The sequence below is a fragment of the Podarcis muralis genome, chromosome 7 (assembly GCF_964188315.1).
Source record: "Podarcis muralis chromosome 7, rPodMur119.hap1.1, whole genome shotgun sequence".
In the NCBI taxonomy this organism is placed as follows: domain Eukaryota; kingdom Metazoa; phylum Chordata; class Lepidosauria; order Squamata; family Lacertidae; genus Podarcis; species Podarcis muralis.
This window is the reverse complement of record NC_135661.1, coordinates 62,932,082-62,958,524: the sequence shown is the minus strand read 5'-3', so window position 1 is coordinate 62,958,524 and position 26,443 is coordinate 62,932,082. Positions and strand designations below refer to the sequence as shown.

The window sequence follows — 26,443 nt, the reverse complement described above, 5'->3', positions numbered from 1 at the left end:
GACTGCCTTACTTAAATTGGACATCCATGGGAGTATGGGAGAAGATCCAACCAGTACCTGGGTCTCATTCTTTGCAGATAAGCATCACCGCTTTGAACTGAGCCTGGAAGTGGACAAGGAGCCAATTACGTTGTTTCAGAACAGATGTAATAGATCCCACCTCTTGGGGAGAGCTGTGGCTGAGTGGTGGAATGAAAAAGTGCCAGGTTCAACTGCAACATCTCCAGGCACAGTTTGGAGAGATGCCAGTCAGTATAGACAATACTGAGCCAGGTGGTTTCACTTGATATAAGGAAGCTTCCTGTGTTCCTAAAGCAAAGTGTATAGGAAGTGGTGAACAGCTTTCTTTTATTTGTTCCTGTTGGCTGCGTATCATGTTATGAGAAAGCTTGCAGGGTTTCTCACAGGCATCTGGTTGGCCAATGTGAGAACAGGATGCTGGACCTCATAGGCCTTCGGCTTGATGCCGCAGGGCTGCTCTTCTGTCTCTGTTAGCGATCTGGCAGTTCTGCACTACAGTGGTACCTCGGGTTACATACGCTTCAGGTCACAGACTCCGCTAACCCAGAAATAGTACCTCGGGTTAAGAACGTTGCTTCAGGATGAGAACAGAAATTGAGCTCCGGTGGCGTGGCGGCAGCTGGAGGCCCCATTAGCTAAAGTGGTGCTTCAGGTTAAGAACGGACCTCCGGAACGAATTAAGTACTTAACCCGAAGTACCACTGTAGTTGAGTTTCTGGATTGTCTTCAAGATCAGCCCCACATAGAGTTTATTACAGTAATCCAGCCTCTGTAGTTACAGATTTTAGGAGCATATTTTCAAGATGAAAAAAAGAAAATTATGATTTGTGGCATTTGCCCCCCTGCACTGTCTGTAGTTTGAAGCGATGCAGTGCATGTAGGTCTACAAACCCGCATGCTTTAAAATCAGCTCTGGAATTCTCAGCCTCTCTTAAAGCTATTGCCTTATCCCTCCACATATCAAATGGAAATCTTCCCCAGATACGTTCCTGCTATCCTTTTCAAGGAGAAGCTGCAAGGTGCCTGTTGCTTTAACAAGCTTTTACTCTTCTGTCTGCAGCGGAGGTAAAGCGTGTGGGGGACACGCTCCTGGGGATGGCTACCCAGTGCGTGCAGGTCAAGAATGTTGTGAAGACATCGCCACAGACTCTTTCCAACCTCTGCCTCAAGATCAATGTCAAGCTCGGCGGGATCAACAACATCCTGGTGCCTCACCAGCGGTATGTTTGCCAAGTGGGATGGAAGGGAAGTACCTTCACTAGAACACCCCCCCCGCCCCCTGCCCAGTGATGTTGTAGCTCACACAAACACACCCTGCTCTCTGGTGTAACTGAACAAGAACACAAGATTAGGGATGTAAGAAGGCATTGATTTCCATTTTGTCCTGTATTGGTTGCATGCAGCTGTTTCTGTTCTGCCATTCGTATTCCACCCCAAACTATGCTGTTCATCTCCACATCCACTGTGGTGAAATTACGTGACACACGTAATTTATGTAAGCTACACTGTCGTTGCGTCGTTCCACCCCATTCATTTCAGCGCAAAGTAAACGAGGTGCAAAGCGGGGTGGGGTGGGGGACTTAATCAGTTGTGTATTGTTTGTGGATGGAAAACAACAACAGCATCAATGAATACTGATCATATTTACCGAATTGATTTGCACCGGCAATTTCTATTCCCATTTCTGTCAGAATTGTGACATCCATACTTGTGAGCCTGAAAATCTCAGTTTGGCTCTCATTTAAAAACAAAAAGTGAAGTTTTGGCCCCAGTAGTCACCCCAAGCACTTGGGCGCAGAGAGTGCAAAAGAGAGTGGGAGAGGGAGAACTCAAGGCAGACCAACGTCCATATCCAAAGCCCTATTGGACTTGTACCTTCCTCCCTTCCCCCCAGTCTTCTGTCAGCCTTTTTAATACACATTTCTCTCCCATTGAACCCAAAAGAAGGGGGGGAAAGTATGCCAGCCATAAGGCTCTGGTGTCCTCCCGGTCCCCAAATCTGAAGATATGTTAGGAGAGCAGGAGAGCTTGGGACCCAGAGGATCCAAAGGCTCCTTTGAGTTGCCCCTACATCTGAAATGCAACCTTCTTTGCCGCTCTCCACTGCTGGAGCACTAATGGCCAAGGAGGTGACTGTGGTTGCAAGATGGGTGCCTTTATGGGTGGACCTCGTCTACCTAGGGAGATCTGTGCTATCCTATGGCCCCTGGGATGCTCTCCCAGGGACCACAGGAGTGCAGCTGCAAGATGTGAAACAAAGGAACATCTAATCTGCATCCGAAGAACCTTCCTGTTGAACTGAGAAATTTGATTCTTTGTCCTAGAATGAACTACACATAATAAGTGGAATTATGTATCTGCTCATTTTTTGCTCTGTTCATAATTTCCAATATTTTATAGGCAACACTCTCCGCTATTTCCCCAGTGCTTTGCATTTGCATTTTTTAATTTTAAAAATCTGGATTGTAAACCAAGTTTACAGTCCAGATATTTTTAAAAATGCAAAATTACTACAGAACCATAACTTTTGCAATTAAGCAGTAATAAAAGGGTCACCTGAAATGTTTCATGGTTTAAACATTTAGCCAGTTATACAACTATACTGAATACTTTATGAGAGCTTTTTTATCAGATTTCTCATCGTTTTTGTCTCCAGCTGTTACTTTGTTGTTTTTTTAAAAAATGAATATGAATAAAGAAATATATTAAAAAGAAATGTGGGCAGTTTGGAACGCAGTAAGTCAGCCCAGAGGAAGAGCTTACTGAGAATATCAAGATCTCTCTTGGCAGTGGAAAATTGCCAGCGAGGGATCCTGATGAACACACTTTCAGGAGGAATTCTTTGGGACTGAGCTTGGAATTTTGGGGGTCGGAGACGGGGGAGATAAAAGCATGTAACTCTGATTATATTGCTTGTCAGTAACTTGCTTTAACAGAAGGAAGTAACTTGCTTTAATTTAGCTGCAAAACGTTGGCCAGCTAGCTTTTGCAGAAGGGTATTCCCCACAAAATGCTAGTTTTTTTAAAAAAAAAATCTCTGGCTATATTTGGTACTAAATCTTCTACTCAATCTTGCTCCCAGGTCTGCTGTCTTTCAGCAGCCAGTCATATTCCTTGGAGCTGATGTGACTCATCCCCCAGCAGGTGATGGAAAGAAGCCTTCTATAACAGCTGTAAGTTTTACCTCTCAAATGTTGTGGTGTGTAATAGGCTGGCTCGGCCCCAGACCATCAGGAAGGGAAGAGCCATAGTTCAGAGATAGAACACATGCTTTCTGCGCAGAAAGTCCCAGTTTCAGTCTCCAGGGAAGTCTGGGAATGTCTCCTGCCTGAAACCCTGGAAAACCATTGCCAATCGGTGTAGACAATGCTGAGCTAGATGGACCATAGCTTTGGTTCGGTATAAGACATTGTTCTGTGTGCCTGTCTGGAGCACTCGGCCACCACCTCAGTTGTGCACCAACCTGCTCTTTCAGGATGGAGTTCAGTGAGAGGCTCACCTAGGTACATTTGTCCATGTAGCCTAGCACAGACATCTAGGGAGTTGCCTCTTAAGTCCCCTAGCATAGGGAGAGGCAGTGTTGCCTTTATCCTGTTCTCTTCCATTTGTCTTCACCAGTTGATAGTCCTTCACTTTTATCAGGATTGCTCCCCGCACCCACACCCAAGCCTGACAGAAATAATACAGGGCGAAGTTCTTAAAAATAATAATAACAACAATTCTCAGTTTCAGTGGCGTGCAAGTTTCACACTTTTGCTCTTTATGGGCTGCAGGTGGTGGGCAGTATGGATGCCCACCCAAGCCGTTACTGTGCCACCGTGCGGGTTCAGCGGCCCCGGCAGGAGATCATAGAGGACCTGTCGTACATGGTGAGAGAGCTCCTCATCCAGTTTTACAAGTCCACTCGCTTCAAACCCACCCGCATAATCTTCTACCGTGACGGAGTGCCGGAGGGACAGCTCCCACAGGTGAGGGGGGCCTCTTTTCCTCAGTAGTACCAGCAGGAATGGATCCTGCACAGGAAGCTTCGGTTCACATTAGGTGGAAAGGACAGAGGTTTGCAGTGGGTACAGGTTAGGAATTGCCCAGTTTAAGGTGGGCTTCAGTAGTAGATATGGTCTGTTGAATTTGACTAACTGGATTTTTGTAAACCGCTTTAAGATTTTTTACAATCAAGTGGTGTATAAATTTTATGAAATAAATAAAGGTCCATTTAGTCTAGGTCTGGGGGACCTGTGGCCCTGAAGATGATGGTGATTATGATTTTGTTGACAGCCATAACTTCCACCATCCCAATGGTCTTGGTGGCTGGGGTTGATGGAAACTGGAGCCCAATGACATCTAAAGGGCCCCGAATTTCCCAGCCCTGGCTTATGGGAGACCCAGAGGCAGGGCACAAGGGCAACAGCTACTGATTTTCAAGAGTAAACATTTCAGGAAGCTGTATTTAGTTATTAATAACTGCTGATAGGCCTCTCTCTTTGTGATTTTTGCCTCCTCCCCTTTTAAGGCCACCTTAAGCCTGTAGAAGTGCCTACAACTTGGGGCAGCCAGTTCAGTAAATTAACCATACATTTGTCCTACAAAGTGCTTTATCTTTTGTTGAGTTGTGCTAAATTTATTTCCAGTCCATTTTACTGGGTGAAAAAGTTTTCAATTAGCTGTAATCGTGCCTTAGAGTAAGGTGGCCTCAATATTTTTTTAATTAAAAAAATACTCTTCATATGATCAAGCAAATAATAATACTAATATAAATGGCTCAATGAATAGATGATCTTTCTAGAAACAGAAGGGGGGGCAGTATGGTGTTTTCTTTTTCCTTCTACCTTTTAAAGCATTATGGCTGCTTTTCTCTTAGATCCTTCATTATGAGCTCCTGGCCATCCGTGACGCCTGCATCAAATTGGAGAAGGACTACCAGCCAGGCATTACTTACATTGTTGTGCAGAAACGACACCACACTCGCCTCTTCTGTGCAGATAAGAATGAGAGGGTGAGGATCAGTGATGGGGCATGCTTCAAATTAGGTCTTTTGGTTGTGTAAACACAGATCAGTGAGCCTAACAAGTGGCAATTGTGGGATTGCTGATAGCATTAATAAAGCCTGAGAGGTTTAAGATACGAAGCTAATTTAATTTTTCTCTTTTATTTTGTTTGGCACAGCAGTTCCCTAACTAACTTGCTTGAGATCCCTAAAGGACAGTGGAGGCATCCCAGGCAATTGCTTTTTTTTAGCATTGCTTAACATCCATCTTTCTTAGCATCTTGCTTAAACATCCCAGACAATTGCTCTTGCTAACAGCATTTATGCTTTTGTTTCCTTTGTAATAAACTCTGCAGATTGGTAAAAGTGGGAACATTCCAGCAGGAACAACGGTGGATACAAACATTACTCATCCGTTTGAGTTTGACTTCTACCTGTGTAGTCACGCTGGCATTCAGGTACTGTGTATTAATGACCTTTTTTATTTAAGGAGAGAAGGTGATTTAGATAATAGCCGGAATTCCAAAGTATATTTCAGTTTTCCTACCCCTATAATCCCTGTTCTCTTTTTGCGGAGGGAGGCAATAAGAAGGAAGGACCTAGTGAAGGGGAACCAGCTTATTGTGGCTTCCTGAAGCAGAGGTTCTATAGGGGCTGTAGATCTGGAGAAGGAGCAGCAGTTGGCTCTGTTACATGGAGTTGACCACGAGGGAAGATAAAACAAAGGGACCAAGTTGAGACGGTGGCCTCTGGGTTTTGTGGGTCACCATAGTGGTGGTTGGAATTTACTGTATTTTTCGCCCTATAGGACGCACCGGCCCATAGGACGCACCTAGTTTTTTTGGGGGGGGGGGAATAAAGGAAAATAAATTATTCCCCCCCCCAGCCGCGGCTTCAGCGCGCCCCGCGCTCCTGGCAGCAGGCTGCTATCCGCAGCCTAGGGAGCCCTGCGGGAACTCCCGCTGGCTCCCCAGGCTTGCGGATAGCTTCCTGAAGCCTGGAGAGCGAGAGGGGTCGGTGTGCACCGACCCCTCTTGCTCTCCAAGCTTCAGCGAAAGCCTGCATTCGCCCCATAGGACGCACACACATTTCCCCTTCATTTTTGGAGGGGGAAAAGTGCGTCCTATAGGGCGAAAAAGACAGTACCTAGAGGTTCTTGAATGCACAAAGCACTTTATATTAGCTCAGTAATCCATTCGTCAGCCTGGTAAGATGTTGATATTACTATATCCATAATGCCAATGTGGATTGGAAGCTGGGGGAGGTCTTGTCTAAGGCCACCTAGCACAGGGGTGGCAAACCCATGGACCAGATTGCGTGTGCATTGGCTGCTTTTGCAGGCAGCCTTTGGACTGAAAAGGTTAGCCACTACCCCTGTAGATGGACCATCTTTCCACTGCACTTAGGAAGTTATCATCATTCCTCCCTGTGTACCCTACTGAGTCCAGTTCTTCTTCTCATCCAGGGTACAAGCAGACCTTCCCATTATTACGTTCTTTGGGATGACAACCGGTTTACAGCGGATGAGCTTCAGATTCTCACCTACCAGCTTTGCCACACTTACGTACGCTGCACTCGCTCAGTCTCTATCCCAGCACCAGCATACTATGCCCGCTTGGTGGCATTTCGGGCGCGATATCACCTTGTGGACAAAGAGCATGACAGGTGAGCAGCTGGGTGTCTGTACATGTAGTACTTCTACTTGTTTGTTTCCATCCGTGGAGCAGGATAGACTAGGGCAGTTACGGGGCTCCACGGTAACTTGTTTTCCTTCACCATCATCACTGTGTGGTGGAAGCCCAGTCACACCTGGGTTTGAATGTGTGCCTTCAGTTCTGAAGGAACATATTTGTATGTCACGTACATCCCATTTGTAGAGTCCCTGATGGGTTGATTGTTGCATTATACCACCAATAGGCATGGTGCTTTACGGAGCACAAGAGGGCAGGTTGCTGCTCGAAGGGGTTGCCATCTGAAAAACAACTGAAGGAGGGGAGGGGAAGTGGGAGGCAGAAGTGGGAAACAAGGGAAGGGTATATGATTGTTTCAGTTACACATACCTAGGGTTATATGCATTGCTAGTTCTTCGCAGAGTAGATCCATAGAAATTAATGGGCCTGAGCTAGTCCTGTGTATTAATTTCATGGATCCACTCTTGAGTAGAACTAGCACTGGATAGTTCTTAGGCTTTGTTGAGAAAAGCGCAGGGTTGGTGAATCTGTGGGCCTGCTAGAGTTGCCGTCATTATTGGGTGCAGGTGGTGGGCAGCATGGTTTCCCCCCTCTCCCCCAAGCTGAGTCTGTGCCACAGTGTGTTGGTAGCCAGCCTGGCCAATGATCAGGGATGGTGGGCTTTGTACTGCAGAGAATTTGGAGGGCTACTGATTAGCCAACCCAAAATAACAGAAATGGCATTATACACCCCCTGTTTTTACTGTGCGAACCAGTGAGGCATACAGCCTGAGAGAACTGAGGACCAGTCAAGAGACCTGGAAGGCCGCATTTGGCTACCTGTCCTGTGGTTCCCTACTTCTGTCTCAAAACATAATATTATTGAAAAATAAATCTATTACATCATAACTTAACTTGTCAAAAAAGGCACTCAAAGGCTTTGCAGTCAGCCAGATGCTGGAAGCTTAATTGTTAAAGAGGTGGTGCAGAATGGGATGGACTCGAGAGAGCTCAGTTCCAGGTAGAACATCTCACAGATGTTCACTGTTGAGATCCTTGAAGGTTCTTCCTTGTCCAGCGGCAGAACCCAATGATCAGTGATGACCACTAGAGAAGATTCTGCAGATCAGGCTGAGCTGACCAGAGGTCAGAGTTTGGTCTTTAGTTTTCTAGGTGCAAATAATTTATTTGCCCCAGAGAAGGGTTATAGCACACCTGGCAAGTTCTTTCTGTGCAGCCATACTTTATACTTATTTTTGGCTATGTCTGGATATTTGTGATATTGTAACGCGAGTGGTGCCGTGGTCTAAACCACAGAGCCTACGGCTTGCTGATTAGAAGGTTGGCGGTTCAAATCCCTGCGACGGGGTGAGCTCCCGTTGTTCAGTCCCAGCTCCTGCCCACCTAGCAGTTTGAAAGCACGTCAGAGTGCAAGTAGATAAATAGGTACAGCTCCGGCGGGAAGGTAAACAGCATTTCCATGTGCTGCTCTGGTTCACTAGAAGCGGCTTAGTCATGCTGGCCCGGAACTGCTTGCGGACAAACACTGGCTCCCTCAGCCAGTAAAGCGAGATGAGCGCCGCAACCCCAGAGTCGTCCGCAACTGGACCTAACGGTCAGGGGTACCTTTACCTAAGACAGTTTTCTGCTAGGGCAATACTGATCTGCTTGCAGGCTTCTTACCTGGAATGGAAGCAATTCATAAGTAGTGGTTTTATATGTGGACAACTAATGCTTTGTTCTCTTTCCCCCCCGCACCCTGTTTCTTCCACTTTCAGCGGAGAAGGCAGTCACATATCTGGCCAGAGTAATGGTCGAGACCCTCAGGCCCTCGCCAAGGCCGTACAAGTTCATCAGGACACTTTACGTACCATGTACTTTGCTTGAAAGTATAACTTTTTTTACCTCACTCCAGAAAGCTTTCAGATTTGTAGGAGCCATAATTTAAAAAGAGGAAGCATTGGGAGCACCTTGCGGGCATCCAATGAGAAACGCTGCAGGGCGCAGATGGCGTTGGAGGCAGGAAACCAGCATCCTCTGGAATGAATGCAGGAGAGCCACTTAACCGGATGAACACACCTTTGTAGTCTTTGTTTTTCAGGCTTTCTAGTTACCTGACCAAACACACTAAGTATTTAAACCAAGGAAGAGATCTGACTTCCTATTAAGAAAAAAACAAAACGGTTTTCATTATTGGGACGGGGCGGGGGGGGACGACGCAATATTAGACTTTCTCGACTGTGAAACAACTGTTTTGGTTCTCCAATGCCAAATCAAACGCTGGTAAGATTTTTGTTTGTTATTGTTTGGGATGGGTGGGGGAAATGGGATTTGTAGAGCCTTAAAACAGATGACTAGATTTATAAAAACTAATATTTTAGGATACAAGATGCTTTAATTGGTGAAGAAGAAGAAAAAGCCAGTAGTTTATAGATTAATTTTAACACTCTTACCCTTCCCTATGAAGAAATTTTCTCCCCTTTATATATAATAATAATAATAATAATAAATAATAATAATAACGTAAGGCACCCCCAGCACTTACCACAATGCCGAAAAGGAAACTTGTCTTCCGCCTGTTTAAAAGTGGGATAGTTGCTGCCCTTTTAATGCAACAGTCACATACTCAACTGTGGGCGAGTGCCTTACTGCAATGCTGCAAAATGTTGATGTTCGTTCACCTTTCAAAGGAAAAGAAAAGCAAACCAAGGATACTCTTGTCTCGGTGGTGGTCCAAAAAATCTCCATCTTAAAGGTATTAGGAGTTCTTTTTTTTAACGTTCACAAAGCTTTCAGTTTCATGTTAGCCTCACAGCCTCACGATGGGTTAAAATTCTGTGCACTTTTAACATGACATATGAATTTGGAGAGCTGCTGATAAAACATGTTTTTGTTCTTTTGTTTTTATTTGATGTTGATTTTATTGTTCCTGATGTATTTCTTGAGTGGATTTTTTTTTAAAATTTTTAATTTAAAAACTACATTTCTAACAAACGGGGTTTTGCAAGAGGAAGAATGTTTTTGCCTGCCCCATGAGCACAAACGAGAAACTCCATTATCAATTGATGTCCTGACTTTTTTTTATACGCCGATGAAATTTTTTATTACCAAGTGTTATTTTTATACGGTGCCGAGTCTTATTGCCAAAACTTACTCAAATCACTTATATATTCTCAGAGTTTACAATATTCCCCCAGCAGCCCCCTCATACTTTGGAGTTTTCCTATAGCTTATGTGGTGGGTCGTGTTATGAGATTTTTGTTTGCTTTGGCAGCATGTGTACTAAAATGCAAGCGATAAGAGGTTAGCGAGAGGTTGGCTGCTTTTCCATTAATCGAGCTGCAATCCACAAAGTCTTTATTTTTCTTTCCTAAAGTTTCATTCTATTTTTCCTTTACAGTTTTATAATAGTTTTAGGTCCAGCATGTTCTCAAAACTGCCCCGATGGTTTCTGCTGCTTTTAATTATTGCCATCCCCATGCAAATAAACAAAACCCCACTTGGCTTTTCCTTGGATCAGAACAACAACATGCACTTTGCTATCTATGTAGACATAGTTCGTATTCACAAGACAAATCTATTCTGTCCCGCCGTGATGATGAATTACTACAAGAAGCTACTTGTGCTTTCAAGGCTGGAGGTTCTCTGGCATATTCTGCCATTTTAGTACAAAAGCAGGCATGTGGTGAGAGAAGGAAATGTTACCTACACTCAAGCCTTTTTAAAAAAAGGAAGGTTGAACCTGTGCAGCCATGCCACTCTCTTTGTAGTCACACCCTGTTAAAGCATATGCTTTGCAGCTTGCGAGGCAATACTGATTTTACCACTCAAGCTTCGAGTGGCAAGTCAGGTATCCCATCCTTTTTATTTTCACTCCATCCCATCCCCTTCTCTCTCCAAATGCTGTTTTTGGGGCAGAATGTTAACCCATCAAAATGCTATGCAAAAAAAAAAAAAAAAATGTGCCACAGAATGGAGCACTGTTGTGTTTTACATTACTTGGGCATTATGGCTCATATTCTTTAGCCAGGTCCCAAAGAACTGCTGTAGGAATGCTCCAACATTGCTTGTGTGCAGCTGCTGAGATTTCTGACCTTGAGCATCAGATCTCCACTTCATATCACAACTGGCTTTTAGCCCTTCCCCAGGTTCCAGAATGGTTCACCTGCTTCACTTGGGAAGGTGTGTGCCTGCTTACTGGTTTTTGAAGCACAAGTCCAATGCACTATTGGCTGCACACAGTGAGTTTTGCAGTTCTTTGGATCTTTGACTCCTCTCTCTTTCCCCACTGGTTTCCTTTTCCCTCTCACTCAGCTGCTTTGTATCCCGCAAGGCTGGGAATTGCTTTGCTTTGGGCAGAGTCCGGTCAGCAAAAGCATCAGTCTGGAAAAGCTGATCTTCTTAACCAAGTGCCTGCATGGGTAAACACATTATCATCTTCCAGCATGAACCTAGATTATGAGCCCTGCGTTTTTCAGAAAGAGATGTTGGGGAGTCCCCCCTCTTACTTGGGCTTGTGAGTGAGAATGCTTTTATTTCTAGAAGCAGCTTTTTGAGTTCTTTGCATCCCCTTCATGTCCTCTGCGCCGCTGTCTCTGTGCTTGGAGTGGGATTTGTAGGTTCAGTCACCAGCATTGCAACTAAAATATTTGGTCCAAGATTCAGAAACGTTTTGAGCAAAAGTGACTTGGGCATTTGCAGAACTGGGGGGTGGGGTGGGGGAGATGGAGGGAATTTGAAAAATATTCAGCTTTGTTTAAAAAAAATAATTGCTTTAAAACAAACACAAACCTCCAGGACTTGAATTGTTGTCAATGGATTCTCTTTTTCAGATTTTTGCACTCCGCCGTTAAGTAGCTGCTTTGAATGAATTGGTGTTGGCATGACCTAATGAGACAGGCAGCTAGGGCAGGCTTTGCCAACCTGGTGCTCTCCAGTTGTTTTGCACTGCTTTGAGTTGCCTGGGGAGTTATAGTGCAAATCATCTGGAAGGCACAAGGTTGCTGAAGGTTGAGCTAGAGGAAACATACCTGTTTCAAAGCGCTTTCTGGCCCATCCTTCACTTCTCCCTCCCACCCACCTGGTGCATGCGGAATTTTCACTAAGTGCCGTAAATGATGTCATTGCTGCACCCTCTATGGAACAAAGTTTCTGGGTTCGGGGTATTTCCCCCCCCCCCCTTTAGATGTTCTACTTAATGAGTTAGATCTCCCTGCATGTTCTGTGTACTGGAGGCTCCCTGTTCCATTCCTGCTTAGGTTTGGCAAAGCTGTATATTATGTCCTCTTGATAGTCCACGAGAGCACATAGGAGGTGGCATTCTTTTTTTTGTACCACAGACTGTCCACTTTGGGGGCGTTGCAAGGCTACCAATAAGATATTTGAATACGCATTTTGGAGCATTTAACCTTGCACCTTAAGTCTGTCTCTTGTCGCTATGTTGCCCTTCTGCAGCTGAAAATGTTGCCAAATTCTCACAGGTGTGTGTGCGGTGTGCGTGCGTGTGTGTCTGCTCGTTTGTGTGAGGGTTGGGGAGGCAGCATAATTATGTAGCTATCCGTTGTTGGCTCTTGTTTTTTATTTTACCTGCACTGCTGCTAGTTCCAATTTGATGCTTATATTTGAGCAAAAGACACTGGGTGGAAGAGGATGATGAAGAAGGCAAGAACCTGTGCCACGAAAGATTGCAAGGAGCAGTACAAAAACTGGACTGGGATTCAAGGTGGCCCTTAGGTTTGTGCCAAGGGGCTTATATGAGCCCAGTGGAATATTTAACCCTCCCCCCCCCCCCCGCCAATTTTATAAACTGCAGACCCCAATGTCATGTCAAAAGCTACTGTTGACATTCTTCTCGGTTTCCAAAGCAACTTGCTATACAGCATAAAGGGGCTGTTACCTGTGGAGAAATTATTCTTAAATCTCCCTTGGGCTTGTGGAACGAGCTCCACAGTTCTTGGGAACTTTGGCCCACCCATGTCTATGGCTGATGTGGCTAACCTCTGTGGCCATCTAGGGGGCTCTGGACTCCAGCTTCTATCAGTCCCAGCCAGCATGGCCAATGGGACTTGCAGCCCTCCAGACATTGCTGAACTACAAGTAAGGGCATACCAAAATGAAATTGATAGGATGTAAAATAGAGGTATGGTAACAGTCTTTTCATTTGGTGGATGCAAACTTTCTGAGTTACACATCACTCTTCAGGCAGAGGATACACAGTACAGAGGGCAAAGCTGGGTAAATACGCAGCGACATCTAGATATTGTCTCTAGTGTAAATCCTTACGCGGAACCACAGGTTCTCTTTAGTTTGGAAAATGAGCTGTTCTCATCTGAAGAATTCTATACAACTGTAAAACACGAAAAAAATTATCTGGTTACCAAACATTTGTCTGAAAAAAATGAAAGTTGCCGTGCCTGGTTTTTGTATCATAATCCTTTTGGGACCAACAAAGCAGCTTCTGTCTATAGAAAACTGATGTTGTAGGAAAGCCTAAAAGCGTCAGCATTGCAAGGATTCAACAAAGAATCCCTTTTTAATATAATGTTCAAAGCAATTTGGCAGCAAGGTGCAAACTTGTTGTGTTGGTCCTATCTGGAGAGAAATGTGAGCAACATGGCAGAACAGCAATAAAAAAAGTGAAACCCGTATCATGTGTGCACATGTAATTTTGCACTTCCAAGAAATTGTGAAAGTTTTAAACTGATGGCAACTCTGGTTTGTGTTCAATTTTTTTTTATTTTTAAGAAAAACTGTTACAAGGAAGCGTTGAAGTGTAAATAGAGAATGTTCACAAAACACGCTATTGGTTGAGTTTTGTTGTTTGTGTTTTTTTAATTTGAAACTGAACATTGTATGGTCCATTTATTAAACAGATTTGAACAACTGCTGTACAGTCCTTATTGAGAGGAGCAAACTGGAACTCAAATTTTATAAAGAGAGTTTCAACACCTGGATATGAGTTTCTTCTGTGAGAGGCAGACATTTCACTTAAAGTATAAACAAAAACCCACATAGAATACAGTTGTGCTTTTTTTTTTTAAAGAAAAAACTAACTAGGATGTCAATATTCTGGCAAGACTGGTATTTTATTTCTTGAAAAAGGTTTGATGCCTTTGGTGTGCATAGATGGTCATGCACTTCTGGATACCAGTAAACCACATGCCCAGCTTGTAATAAATGCCCCACTGTCATGTTGTATTATTATTATTTAATTAAATTTGTAAACTGCCCTTTTTGCGAAGACCACAGAGCGGTTCACAACAGAAAAATGCACATTGGAGAACACAATATACATTAAACAAAAACCAGTAACGTCCTCCCATCACGTTTAGAAGGTGATAGAATGTTAACCAGCCAAAGGCCTTATTACAGAAAAACGTTTTCACCTGGGGTCTTAAGTATGTAATGATGCCAGGCGAGCCTCCTTGGGGAGGGAATTCCACAAATGGGGAGCCACCACCCTCCAAACCTTTCATGGAGGAGGCACACAAAGAAGAGCCTCAGATGATGATTGCAGGGTCCAGGCCAGTTCACATGGGGAGAAGTGGTCCTTGAGGTATTGCGGTTCTGAGCTGTTGATTTGCTTTATTGGTAAAAAACCAGCACTTTAAATTGGGCCCAGAAACTAGAATCAGTGTCAAACACTCTAGACTGTCTTGCCCCTGTGATCAACCTGGCTGCCAGCTGAAGTTTCTTCAGACACCTTTTCACAGTCCCTGTGACCACTCATCACTACTCCCTGGGCTCTGGTTCCTCCCACCACTCCTCTGTTTCCAACTAGTCCATGGCACTAACAAAGTCATCCAACCTATCAGGACTAGACAGTGCTCTGGACACCCCTTGAAATTCATCTGCTGTAACTCGAGTCAAGAACCTGGTGGATGCAAGCAAATTTATTCTTATTCTTATTGCAAGCAAGTCACAGTGGGCTACCTGCTTCAGGCCAGACTGCACTACTTGGAAAAGCTCTCCCAGATGGCACAATGAGGATACAATGGAGGTACCAAACTCTGCTGCCTTTGTTGCCTTCACTGCCACTGGGTAGGCCCTATGATGAGCCCTCCTGAACAGGTGGCCCTCCTGAATGGACTGTGTTTAGAGGATGGACTACAACGCTTCTCCCTGTACAGCAGCCTTTGTCCAAAATATCTGAGGGCGCCAGGTTGGGGGAGAATTATGCGTCTGTAGAGTTCGTGTCTTAGTGGGACTGAAAATTCATAGCCTGTTGGTCCAAGCACTACAACACACTGCTTATATTAGTTACTATTTTATAAAGTGCTGTACAAAGATTTAAAGCAAAATGGTTCCTGCCCAGAAGCTTACAATCTTACAAACACACACAGGGACACTGAGCCAGGCTGCCTGTTCTTTATGCGTTAGACTGTGTATGTGTCTCTCAAGAGAAATAGTTTTGTTATTTTCATGCAGAGACACTGTGTAAGTGTGAAAGCCATACATTTTTTACTGTTTGGGATGGGAATGTTGCATTCAGAGTTGTGGATTCAAGCCCCACATTGGGTGAAAGATCCTGCATTGCAGGGGGGGCTGGACTAGATGACCCTAGTGGTCTCTTCCAAGTCTACAATTTTATGAAAACTCAATACAGTTTACAAAAAGAATAAATAAAGGTTAAAAACAAGCAATTAAAAGTAAAATAAAATAAAATCAGTAAGCTAAAACTAGATTAAAACTACATTACATGTAATTCTCTATTTTCATTATTAAAACAAAAAAAATTCCTTCCAGTAGCACCTTAAAGACCAACTAAGTTAGTTCTTGGTATGAGCTTTCGTGTGCATGCACACTTCTTCAGATACACTGAAACAGAAGTTGCCAGATCCTTCTATCATTATTAAAATCAAACTAACTTTGTATTTATAGCTATATAAATTGTTGCCTGGTGGGCGGCGAAATGCACCTTTTGCAGCCGTCTAAAACTTTAAGGCAGTTAAACAAACCGAGTGTTAGTTTGCTAACTATTAAAAATATTAAACAGCCACGGAACTTAAGGCTCCTCCAAGTCTCGCGCTTACCTCAAATAACACAAGCCGAGACTCGAACCCGCGGCCTTTCGTTCATTTAAGGCCAACCCCATAACCACTCCTTCCTTTTGCTTGTTCCCGCCTCCGCACGGCCCTAGCTCCGCCTCCTAAATTTGCATTCGCCGAGGGCTGCCCTTGAAGTAGAGCGGCAACTCTCGTACGCATGCGTGCTGCGTTTATCTTAGTTGTTTAACAACAACGTGAGCGGGACTAAGCGCGAACTTGCGCGGGGTTGAGGTAGAGCGAGAGAGGCTGAAGTAGGAAAAGAACTTCCGGCGGCCAGAGGTGGTGGAGGAGAATGCACGCATGCGCGTGAGCCGGTGAGTGAGTGAGTCAGGCACCCTCCCCCCTCCTGCTACAGAGTCAGTCATCGTAGAAAGACTACAGAGATAGTCTTCGCCTCAGAGCCGAAAAAGGGAGGAGGGACGGTTTCCGGTAGAGAGGGAGGCGCATGCGCGCGCCTGCGGGCACCCGGGGACTGGTCCCTCCAGAGCGAGGCTCAGTGTGTGCCGAGTGGAAAGTCGGGTTTCTCAGTCAGTTAGTCAGTCAGTGGAGAAGGGAGCGAGCCGGGGCTGCGGGCGGCCACGCAACTTCCGCTTCTTCACCCGTCACCTCAGCCCGAGACTAACTGACTGACTGACTGACCGCCCGTGGGCGGCTGGGGAGGGAGAGTAATAACCTGAAAGACTCGAGTGGCTGCGCTGTGTGAAGAGGAGGCGCCGCCGTTGCTGCTGCTGCTGTCTCCTCAGGCCCGGCCGGACCGGGACGGCGCCAGGCGAACGACGTGGGGACCCGGCAGGAACCGGACCGGCACCCGTAGCTTGAGAGCGGCCGCGCCGAGCTCCATGAATGGAAATCGGCAGCGCAGGTGAGGCGGAGGCGACGCCTGACGGGACGCTCCACTCCTTAGGAGCCGCTGGCAGCGCTTGGCGTGGGCTGGATCTTGACACAATAGGTGGACTCGGGGAGGGAAGTTTCGGGGAGGCGGTTGGGCGGCAGTTCCCGAATAACTGACCTTGAAGTTACGGGGCTGGTGGCAAGCTTGGGCTTCGTGGTGTCTGCCATTTGGGTATGGAGGCAACCCGGGGCCCTGGTGTGTTTTCCTCAGAACTAAAAATAAAATAAAATATGCGGCTGAAACACAACTAACTGCACGAAGTAAATGTCCTCTGTGGCCCAAAATATTGTTTTGCTGATAAGTTCCACTTAACTGACTGGAGTTGAGCTTATTCTTAAGTGCATTTAGGGTTGTAGCTTGAGGACCAATCCTATACTCTTGAGATGTCTATAAAATAGTTGGATAGGACCAACGTGTCAGGTTGTGTGTGTGTAAGAGCTTGTAGGGAGGTGGACCTATGGAGAAGCTTAGGGAAGTGTGGGTCTGAAATCTTGAACAGAATATGGGGAGACTGGTGTAGGTGTTTTTGCTTCAGCAGGGTGGTCCTCCCAAGGTGCTTGTGGGGCAGCTCGGACCCTGAATATTTTATATGTAGACGTGGAGCAAGTGGCTTGATTATCATTGCCGTTGGGGTAGAAACTTGGAATAATTATGAGGTAAATGTGTTTCTGATTTGCAGTAGATACTATATAAAAGCACATGTTTGCTTTGGTGATTTATCTATGCTAAAAAATTATTAGCTTCTTGTAACCTATGGTTACCTGAAAAATCAAGAAATGCATGACATAACTGATCTTGAGAATGCAGTTTTTCTTAAATAGTATTTCCCCCCTGTGTATTTGTGCCTGACCTCAGGTGAACCCTGGTATGGGTGACAGGTAGATGTGGTAGACATGTATAGCTTGTCTAGACATCAATATTAAATTCAGAAAGTTGCTCAAATTTTGCAGAATATTTGTAAATCCTACTTATCCACTTGAAATGATTTTGGGTGAATCAGTGGCTGAACTGAAAGAAAGGACGCTTCCTGAAAGTTTGGGAGTCATTTGAATAGCTAACTGCCTTGAGATATTTGCTTTTGTGGATTCTCAAGTGGGAGGGATTCCTGTTCTTTCACAATTATTTCTTTAAGTTTGTTTATAAACATAAGCAGCTGTGTGGGTTTTTGTTAGTTTTTGTTTTACCAAGCCATTATTGAAAGAGTGATTTAATTTTTAAAAATATGGACACGTGTTTGAATAAGTGTTTAAGCAATACTAGCATTGGATCCTAGGCGTATATGGCCTGAGGGCATATGAAACAAGCACTCCTGGTCGGTGCCATATATGTCATTTTTAGTATTGTGACAGAATAAAAGTAGGATTTTAATGTACTAAATAAATAGCTACTTGTGTCTGAAAATACTTGTGTTGCAAGTTAAATGCATTGGTTAGTACATACGCCAAAACAAAAGTTTTCTTTTCACAATTTTAGCAACGTGACAGCTAAAATCAGTTGCAGAACCCCCCCCAAACTGCACTAACATGTAACTTTGTATCTCTAGAGCTGCTTAACAATTTATAACTGGAGCCTGAAGTTATTACTGACAGTGTTGACCAATGAATGCAAATGCTTGGATTTTCATGTTACAATGTTAAATGATAGCCACAGCATTTGTTTTCTTAACACCTTTGGATTCCTCTATTTTAGATTTCTAGCTGTTAAATGCTACTAGCTTTAATACCATTCTTTAAGATAGGGTGCTTTGATCCACAACTTTAGCAGCTAAATTATTTTGAAATAAAAGTTTTACTAGCTTGATATGGCACATATCTAAGAAAGCCTTAGCACTCAGGTGGAAAATCATAACGCCATTTGATACAAAGATTTATAAAGGTGTGTTGCTTTGTAATTTTGGGTTCAAGCATTAAGGGAAAAAAATAAGTGTGTGTCATATGCCTAATACAGAGATAGACAACTTAATAAGTTTTTGCTGGTTTCTTCCACTTTGCAGGATACTGTTGAGTAACACTTTTAGAATTTGTTTGGCTTCCTAATGAAGAATAGTGATCTAATTGTTGCCTGTATGCATAGTGGTCATTAATGCCATATGTTAGACTTAGTGATATGTACATTCTTTATATCCCTTCTTACTGTACAAAAAATTCCTCTTATGATTTTTAATGTGGAGAATTGAACATTATTAATCCTGGAAAGAAGATATTAGTACAATTGCAGAACTGTGTGTCCTTAATAAGGTACTGAAAAAATCAGGAAACATTTGGCTCTTTAAGTCTGTGATTTTAAGCTTGTTTAGAAGTATCTTCATTAAAACCAGAGATTAGGTTCCAAGTAAGCATGGCTAATATAATAACTGTAAATCTTAAATTCTGCAAGCCTCAACTAGTTTATCTGCCAGTTGCACCCTCCCAAAAACTACTGTTATTTTCCTCTAACTTTCATATGGTTAATAATAATAGCATTAATACTATATCATACCTTGTATACAGAGTCAAAGTCATGTGGGATTTCCCCCCAAAAGTTTCATTTCTGAACCACTGTCTTACAATTCCTTTCAAGTTCTCTCTGTACGTTGGGGAAATGCCATTAACATTTGTTTTCTAGAGAGGCGTACATTACTGTTTGATGGACATAGTAGCAGTGATGAGTATATGCTACCTCCAGGGTCAAAGACAGCATGCCCCTGAAAACAAACCTGTGACTACAGAGCAATAGTAGGAGAGGATGCCTGTGGGCTTCCCATTGACTTCTGGTTGTTCATTATGGGAAACAGGATACTAGATTAGATGGATGACTTGATCTAGCGGGGGTGGTCTTATGCTCTTATACCTTGCAGGTAGCCTTTCTTTAATTTTGTCATAATTTGATATTCAATTCCAATATGTCATTATAAAAGCACTAGAACACAAGAAATGGTGTCTGGGTTTGCTCTACCTGCTCCTCTCCACCCAATTTCTTTTCCTCTTGTGTGTGTTTTTAGATTGTAATCCTAGACAGGGACTCTTTTATGAATGTCATTTGTAATTTTAAGCCACTCTGGGAGCATTTTTTGGTTGACGAGTGTGACAAAAATGCTATGAATAAATAATTTAAGAGGTCAGTAAATACTGAGGTGAGCAGGACTAATGTTTCTGATTTCTGAATAAAGTTTGGTTTTATTATGCATATTTTTGACATAAGGTTGATAATATTCTTATCCAAATAATGGATGCACTGAGAAGGTGAGCTTTGTGGTGCTTAATTCACCCCACCCCCAAAACAACCTTGGCAATAAAGTCAGAGGATCTAAAGCTGGCTCTCTGGAAGTTTTGACTGTCACAGGAGGAAGATAAAAATATAAAGCTACTCAGGCAGCTAGGGGCTCTTAGTAAAACATATTTAATTGGTGTTTAACATGTTTGTGGGTGTAGCTGAGGATAGTTTGCAAAGCAGAGTTCTGCATTTAGCTTTCTTGGGAGTTCTGTGAGTCACTGGTGTAATTGATCATCTATGTTAAACCTACATCTTAATTAACTTCATTCTAATGGTCTGAATAGCTTCAGAGAAAAATGTTTTATCAACCTTTGGAAAAGATCTACAAAATATTCATTATGTGCATCTGGAAATGCAGCCGTTACAAGAAAACTAAGTTAGAGCATAAGGGTCAGGTTTGGAGATTGCTTCCTCCAGCCTTAGGAACTCAGCTGTCAGCTCCCTGTTTCTGAGTATGCAGTGTTTATGTTCGGAATTGCTGGCTGCCTAAAGGATGCTATAAAATTTGAGATTTTACTCTGGCATCAGGTATAGAGATAAGAAGGAACATGTCACTTGCGGCATGGGTAGCACATTCAAATTTAATGCTGACGAGGTCAAAGTCCTTCATTAGGTCTATGAAAGAGATGTATGAGGTGCATCGCTGCTCTCAACTTTTCTCCTGTAGTTTTCACACTGAGTGAATCATGTCAACTGTTGATCTCTAAGCTCTAAAGGCTCATTGTGACTCTGGAAAATTGTTGGGTGTGTTGTAACTTTGTTTAAGGCAAATAGCTGGCGAGATTGACATATATGATAGATACAAGACTTTTACTTATCTGCTAGACTGTACTGTTACACGTCTTACTCTGAAGTATTTTCCCATAAGCGTGTGCACAATAATTTTGCACATGTGGGTGGGGAGACACCATAGATCTTCTGCCAAGCAAGCAGGGGTTGGGTTTCCCCCTTTACTTGAGGAGATATATACAGCTGACCTTTTAGTCATTTGGTGGTATTTTTTGTTTGTTTAATTATATGTCAACTAATCTTGAGGTTGTTTATTTATTATTATTATTATTATTTCCTGCCTTAAGAACATAAAAGCATAACTGAATCAAAACAAAGGCCCATCTAGTCTAGCATTCTGTACTCCCTGTGGCCAATCAGATGCCTATCAGAAATCCACAAGCCTAACATGAGTACAAGTGAACTTTTCCACTGAACCTACTGCCCTGATTCTGAGGGTAGTCCATAGTTATTGTGACTAGTCGCCATTGACTACCTTATGATCCATTAACTGGGCAATTCATTTTTTAACCCTTCTAAATTTGTGGTCTTTACTTCATCTTGTGGCAGCAAATTCCACAGTTTAACAATGTGTTGTGTAAAGGAATCTTGCCTTTTGTCTGTCCTGAATCCTCCAAACTTCAGCTTTGTTGGATGACTTTTCTTTCCTCTTCCTCCACATCATGCATAATTTTTGTACACCTTTATTGTGCCCCCCACTTAATCACATTTTTCTGACCTTCAATGTCCCAAACATTGTTATCTTACCTCATAAGGGAGTTGATCTTGCCCCATGATCATTTTGGTTGCCCTTTTCTGGCTCAGCAACATCATTTTTTGAGGTGTGGCCACCAAAACTGTACATAGTGCGCCAAGTATGGTTGTACCAGAGTTTGTGTAATGGTATTGTGATAATGGCAGTTTCATTTTCAGTCATTTTCTTGTGGGATGCTACACACTGCATCTTTGATGATGAAATTCCAGGTGGCATACATAGGTTTTTCAAGCCACCTCCCATCCAAGACTGAACAGATATACAGTGGTGCCTTGCAAGACGAAATTAATTCGTTCCGCAAGTCTCTTTGTCTTGCGAGTTTTTCGTCTTGCGATGCACGGTTTCCCATAGGAATGCATTGAAAATCAATTAATGCGTTCCTAGGGAAACCGCCTTCAGACCAGGTCCGGGGACAGTCTGTCCCCGGACCTCTTCTGAAGGCTGGGGGGGGGACAAGGGCTTTTCTTCCCACCCCCAGCATTTTAAAAAACCCCGGGACAGCGGAGGACTTCTCCGCTGTCCGGGGCGATCTTAAAATGCTGGCGGGCGGCATTTTAAAATCGCCCCGGGACAGCGGAGGACTTCTCCGCTGTCCGGGGCGATTTAAAAGCCCCTGGGAAGGCAGGCAGGGATCTGGCATCTCCATCTGGCTGACCTCTCTAGCTTTCTTAAGCAAGTACTGTAAGCATTTACCGTATATCCCACCTTTTTCTCCAAGGAGTACATGGTTCATCCCCCTCCTCAGTTTATTCCTACAAAAACCTTGTGAAATAGGTTAAAAGGCTGTGACTGACCCAAGGTCACCCCGTGAGCTTCATGATTGAGTGGGGATTTGAACCCCTAGGTTCTAGATTGACACTCTAACCACTATAGCACACTGACTATAGGTAATCCACCTGGATTAGCAAGGTGGATCAGACCTGGCAAAGCAAAATGTCACTTAGGAAGGATCCAAAAGATTTTCCTTGAAGCTTGAATTTGTTTTATTCTGGATTGTTTTATTTGATGCTTTAATGTATTGTTAACTGCTCTGAGTTTTTTTCTTTAAAATATAAAGTGGTATCAAAATTAAATAACTAACTAACAAACAACAACAAAATTTCATTGTCAAAAAGGCGCCTAGACATTCCATTGTGGTGACCGAAGTTTAAGGTGCCATTTGGTGATTAGCTTCTGCATCTGAGATTCTTTTTTAAATGATATTTTATTAAGGCTTCATAATACAATAAAAAGAAACTAATCTAGACAAAAAAGGGGGGGGGCAAAGGGAAAGAAAAATGCAAAGACTTAGCTTATATCTGAGTTTCTAACACTGACAGGCTTGTCTAAACTGTGGATGAATAGGGTTTTTGCATCACTGTATCCCCTTGACACATATATCTAAGTGATGCACAAAAGTACCACGTAAATATTATCTCCAAACCTTTAATGTGCTTATTGTGGTTCTGAACTGTGACATGTTTTCACATAAAATCAGATACTGTTATACATTTTCAAAAAGATTGTTTGAGACCAGTGACTGGTGCCAATAGATGAAATGTAATAACTTGGTCAGTAATATATTTCTTCATGGCAGCACACTGCAGATGCCTCATTGGAAACACATCCAGTTTTAAAATTCTAATAGTTTTCATTGGGTCTGCATGCATTGCAAGGGAAGGTTTAATCCTTCCTCCCCAACTGTGACACTGACAAAGGTAATCCCCCACCCCTGCACTACTATCAACATTAGTGGGGAGAAACTCCCATTGGTGCCAGTGAGAGATTTTCTTCTCTAAAGCTAATGGCAGTGTAGGAGAGATGATTCATCAGGATTTTGATGTACCAGTAAGGGTTAAACCACTCTTCTCTCATGCTGCAGTCCCAGTGAAAAGCGTGCCTTTGTCAACCTTCCCCCCCCCCCCAAAAAAAACCAAACTCTGTCATGCATGCAAGATACCCATTTAACATCCTGTGCAGTTTGATACTGTAGTCTTAAAATGTACGTGGATGATTCAACTAACAGTTTGCTAGTTTCAAACATACATCTGTGTGCTTGTGGGATATGATTTGAGTAACTTTGTTATGCAGGTTGATCAGGAACTGAGGTTGGACAGATTTCTAGCACTTCGCGTTACTGCTTAGATATGCTGCCTTTTGTTAACTAGAGTTCTAGAAGTTAGTCCAGTACTCAAAGATGACTGAATTCTACCTATTGTAGTAAGGCAGGGTTTTCCATTCTGTAATCTCTGTCTTTAGCACACATCAGGATTCTAGCCTCCTTACACACATATAGCATAACACCACCCATATTGTGTGTTAGTAGTAGAAAATGTAGGTGGGCCAGAAATTGTAGGTTTAAAAGTTCCTGGAATCAAGAAATAGTGTTTCTAGTGCAAACTAGAAAGCTCAAGCAAGTTTACCACATGGTACAGGAAAGAGAAATTTCTTGGGTTGTTAGTTGACTTGACCTGAAAGAAAACTCAGTTTTAGGGATTGGATGGACAAAGTTTGGAAGATCATCATGGTTCATAAACTGACTTGACAGATATGAGCTAACCAATAAACTAAAGCTCAAGCGAACTAATGCACATGTCTTGCTACCTGCTTAGGTTTCTTTTCTCGGCTCATATTGATTCTCAACATAGGAACACAATACCTGATCATAGTACATGTATTTCTTCTTTGTAGCATTTGCAGTCAGTACTCACCACCACTTTGTTGAGTGATAAATACATACACTAAATAATCTTTATAGTCTTATTGCTATGTTCATACTTAAACTCTGGTCTGAAAGAAATGAACTAGTTAAGTTCAGTATTAATATTCTGTTCCTCCTTTCTTATAATAATATGTAGGCAGTTAACTCTTCAATGGTTTGTTTTACTTTCATTTTGTATATTTGAAAAGCCTTTAATAAATGATAGGTAATATACAGTGAGACCAGACATCTGCATGCATAATGGAGCTTCCCTTCTCTTACCTCTGACAGGTACCCCAAATCTGCTTCAGACAGTTGAGGGCCCTCCAAAACAGATTTAGGGGATCACAGACTGTAAGGTAGAGGAGAGAGGATGGAATTCCCTGCATGCAGCACTGAATATGGGCTTTTAAAAAAAGCAATATTTTCTGATCCTAGGCAAGGAACATTGCACAAAATCTGTTCACTCTGCCTTTCTGAGCAGGGTATTCACTTAGCCTGTAGAACAACTCCATCCCACTCAACCTTCCAGCCCCGAGGAAAAGGCGTAGTAGTGAGAAACCAAGATTTGCTATTTGTATAAGAACTTGGCTTGGGAATACTTCTGTGTTTGCAGTGTAATTTATTTACTTAAAATTCTATGCTACCCATTAACAAAAGGTCTGTGGATAGTTCTCACACAAGTTAAAACTGAAGTAGAAAATGGAGAAGTGTAAAAAGAACTTTGACGTAAACGTTGAGCAGCTAAAACAGCATCAGAATAAAACCATCAACACAAAACAATTGTTTCACAGAACTTAAGTCTTCATCTGGTGCCAAAAAGATCCCAGTGTAGGTATTGGTGAGCCTTTCTTTGGTGGACATTCCTCAACCAAGGTGTCACCACTAAAAAGTGGCACCTCACGTCATTTTGCAGTGATACCTGGAGAAGGGTCTCTTAAGATATTGGTGTCAGTCCACTTGTGCAATGGGAGTTTCCTTTTCTCTCCTACCCTCCCTCCCTCAGTCTCAAAATCTGCTCTGGATGAACCTCTGGAGTAAATGGAGGGTATGTTAAACTGTAACGAGGTAAGAGAGGAAGGGGAAGTCTAGTTGCATCTGCTGGTGTAACATTCAATATCACCTGTTCTTAGGGTCTCGGCAGTTACAATATGGAAAGAGACAATAATTTAGGTAATGTATTATAAACACAATCTATATTGTAGCAGATGTGGCTTGTATCACTTTATTTCTTTATATTTGAAAACTTTTCAATAAAATATTAATACCAAAAAGAGATAAATGTGTCTAATTACCTATATAGTTGTTTGACTTGCTTGATTTTTGTTAGGTTCATACCTTTTGGAGGCCTTGGCGGTTAGGATTTGTGATGAGGTTGGTGTATAAAACAAGTCACTTTGAAATGTTTGCTAAGCAATTTTCATATGTGATATGAATCTGGTCTTTTAATATATGTGTCGTGTTTTTATTGTGTTTTGTGAAAGCTTTTTCCAATACAGAGCAGCTTGTATATAGCCCCTGAAACAGTGGACAGGGCAGATTTTAGTGTAGGTAAAAAGAAACATGATGCTATTTTATCTATGATTTGCTTTTCTCCACATACAAGAGATAAATTAACTGCTGATGTTAGAAGGTGGGAATATACACAATTTCTGTGAATGAGTAGGTGTGAAAAAAGGCGGGGTCATTTTTGAGTTTGTCATATCTACATATAATGACATTTGTTGGTTGACTCATTCCAATAGCTCCAAATGAGTTTCCAGTATTTATCTTTTTGAATATGTTTCTTTTTATTTGAGACAGTGTTAGTAAAATGAGAAGTGATAATATTACTTCCTGTACAGGGAATTTCTACAGAAAATGCTAAAAACGGAAGAAGTAATGTTGCTGCTTGCATAGCTAGATATGCCTGAATGCACCTCTTGAAAACGCATCCTCCTTCTGTTTTGGTAGTATTGGCTTTCTATTAAATACTTAAGCTACTGAAGCTGATTGCTGTGAGTAGTGAAACTTCTAATTGTCTCAGTAGATATGGTTCACTTCTGGTTTCACTGTCTTTTCAGCCCCATCTTCAGTTTTGCTAATCATTGTATGATCTTTTTTTTAAAAAAAGCTTGTGCTTCAAAAACATAAGAACTAATTAGAATGTGGTTCATTACGTAGGGATCGACAGTTAGCTCTCATTTGGTGGGTTGAATACAATGGTACCATTCCATGAACTGAATGAGTTCTCCAGTAATGGAAACTCAGGATTCAGCAGAGGCTCCTGCTCACAAAATGGTGGTGGCAGAGAGGTGATTTTTGCCAATTCTTGCTTGCATGCTGTTCTAGAGGGTTTCCTGCTACTTCAGAGC

At 42.7% G+C, this 26,443-nt stretch overlaps 2 protein-coding genes across 4 annotated transcripts in view; both read left to right on the top strand.

The window, feature by feature from the left end:
* Nucleotides 1–9,741, top strand: part of LOC114601616 (protein argonaute-1) — a 45,640-nt gene extending 35,899 nt beyond the window's left edge. For both annotated transcript variants that reach the window (XM_028738927.2, XM_028738928.2), the window contains 7 exons: nt 1,082–1,241; nt 3,104–3,194; nt 3,795–3,989; nt 4,880–5,014; nt 5,362–5,463; nt 6,471–6,670; nt 8,454–9,741. In XM_028738927.2, the coding sequence (XP_028594760.1) occupies nt 1,082–1,241; nt 3,104–3,194; nt 3,795–3,989; nt 4,880–5,014; nt 5,362–5,463; nt 6,471–6,670; nt 8,454–8,562 (992 nt within the window). In that variant the 3' untranslated portion in view covers nt 8,563–9,741. The remainder of the gene's footprint in view (nt 1–1,081; nt 1,242–3,103; nt 3,195–3,794; nt 3,990–4,879; nt 5,015–5,361; nt 5,464–6,470; nt 6,671–8,453) is intronic.
* Nucleotides 9,742–15,883: 6,142 nt separating this feature from the next.
* The window catches only part of LOC114601617 (protein argonaute-3), a 57,915-nt gene continuing 47,355 nt past the window's right edge, over nt 15,884–26,443 (top strand). Inside the window, exon 1 of one of the 2 annotated variants that reach the window (XR_013393697.1) lies at nt 15,884–16,584. Coding sequence is in view for 1 of the 2 variants with exons in the window: in XM_028738929.2 (XP_028594762.2) it covers nt 16,566–16,584 (19 nt within the window). In the remaining variant the exon portion in view is untranslated. The remainder of the gene's footprint in view (nt 16,585–26,443) is intronic. The other variant, XM_028738929.2, reaches the window with a different exon arrangement.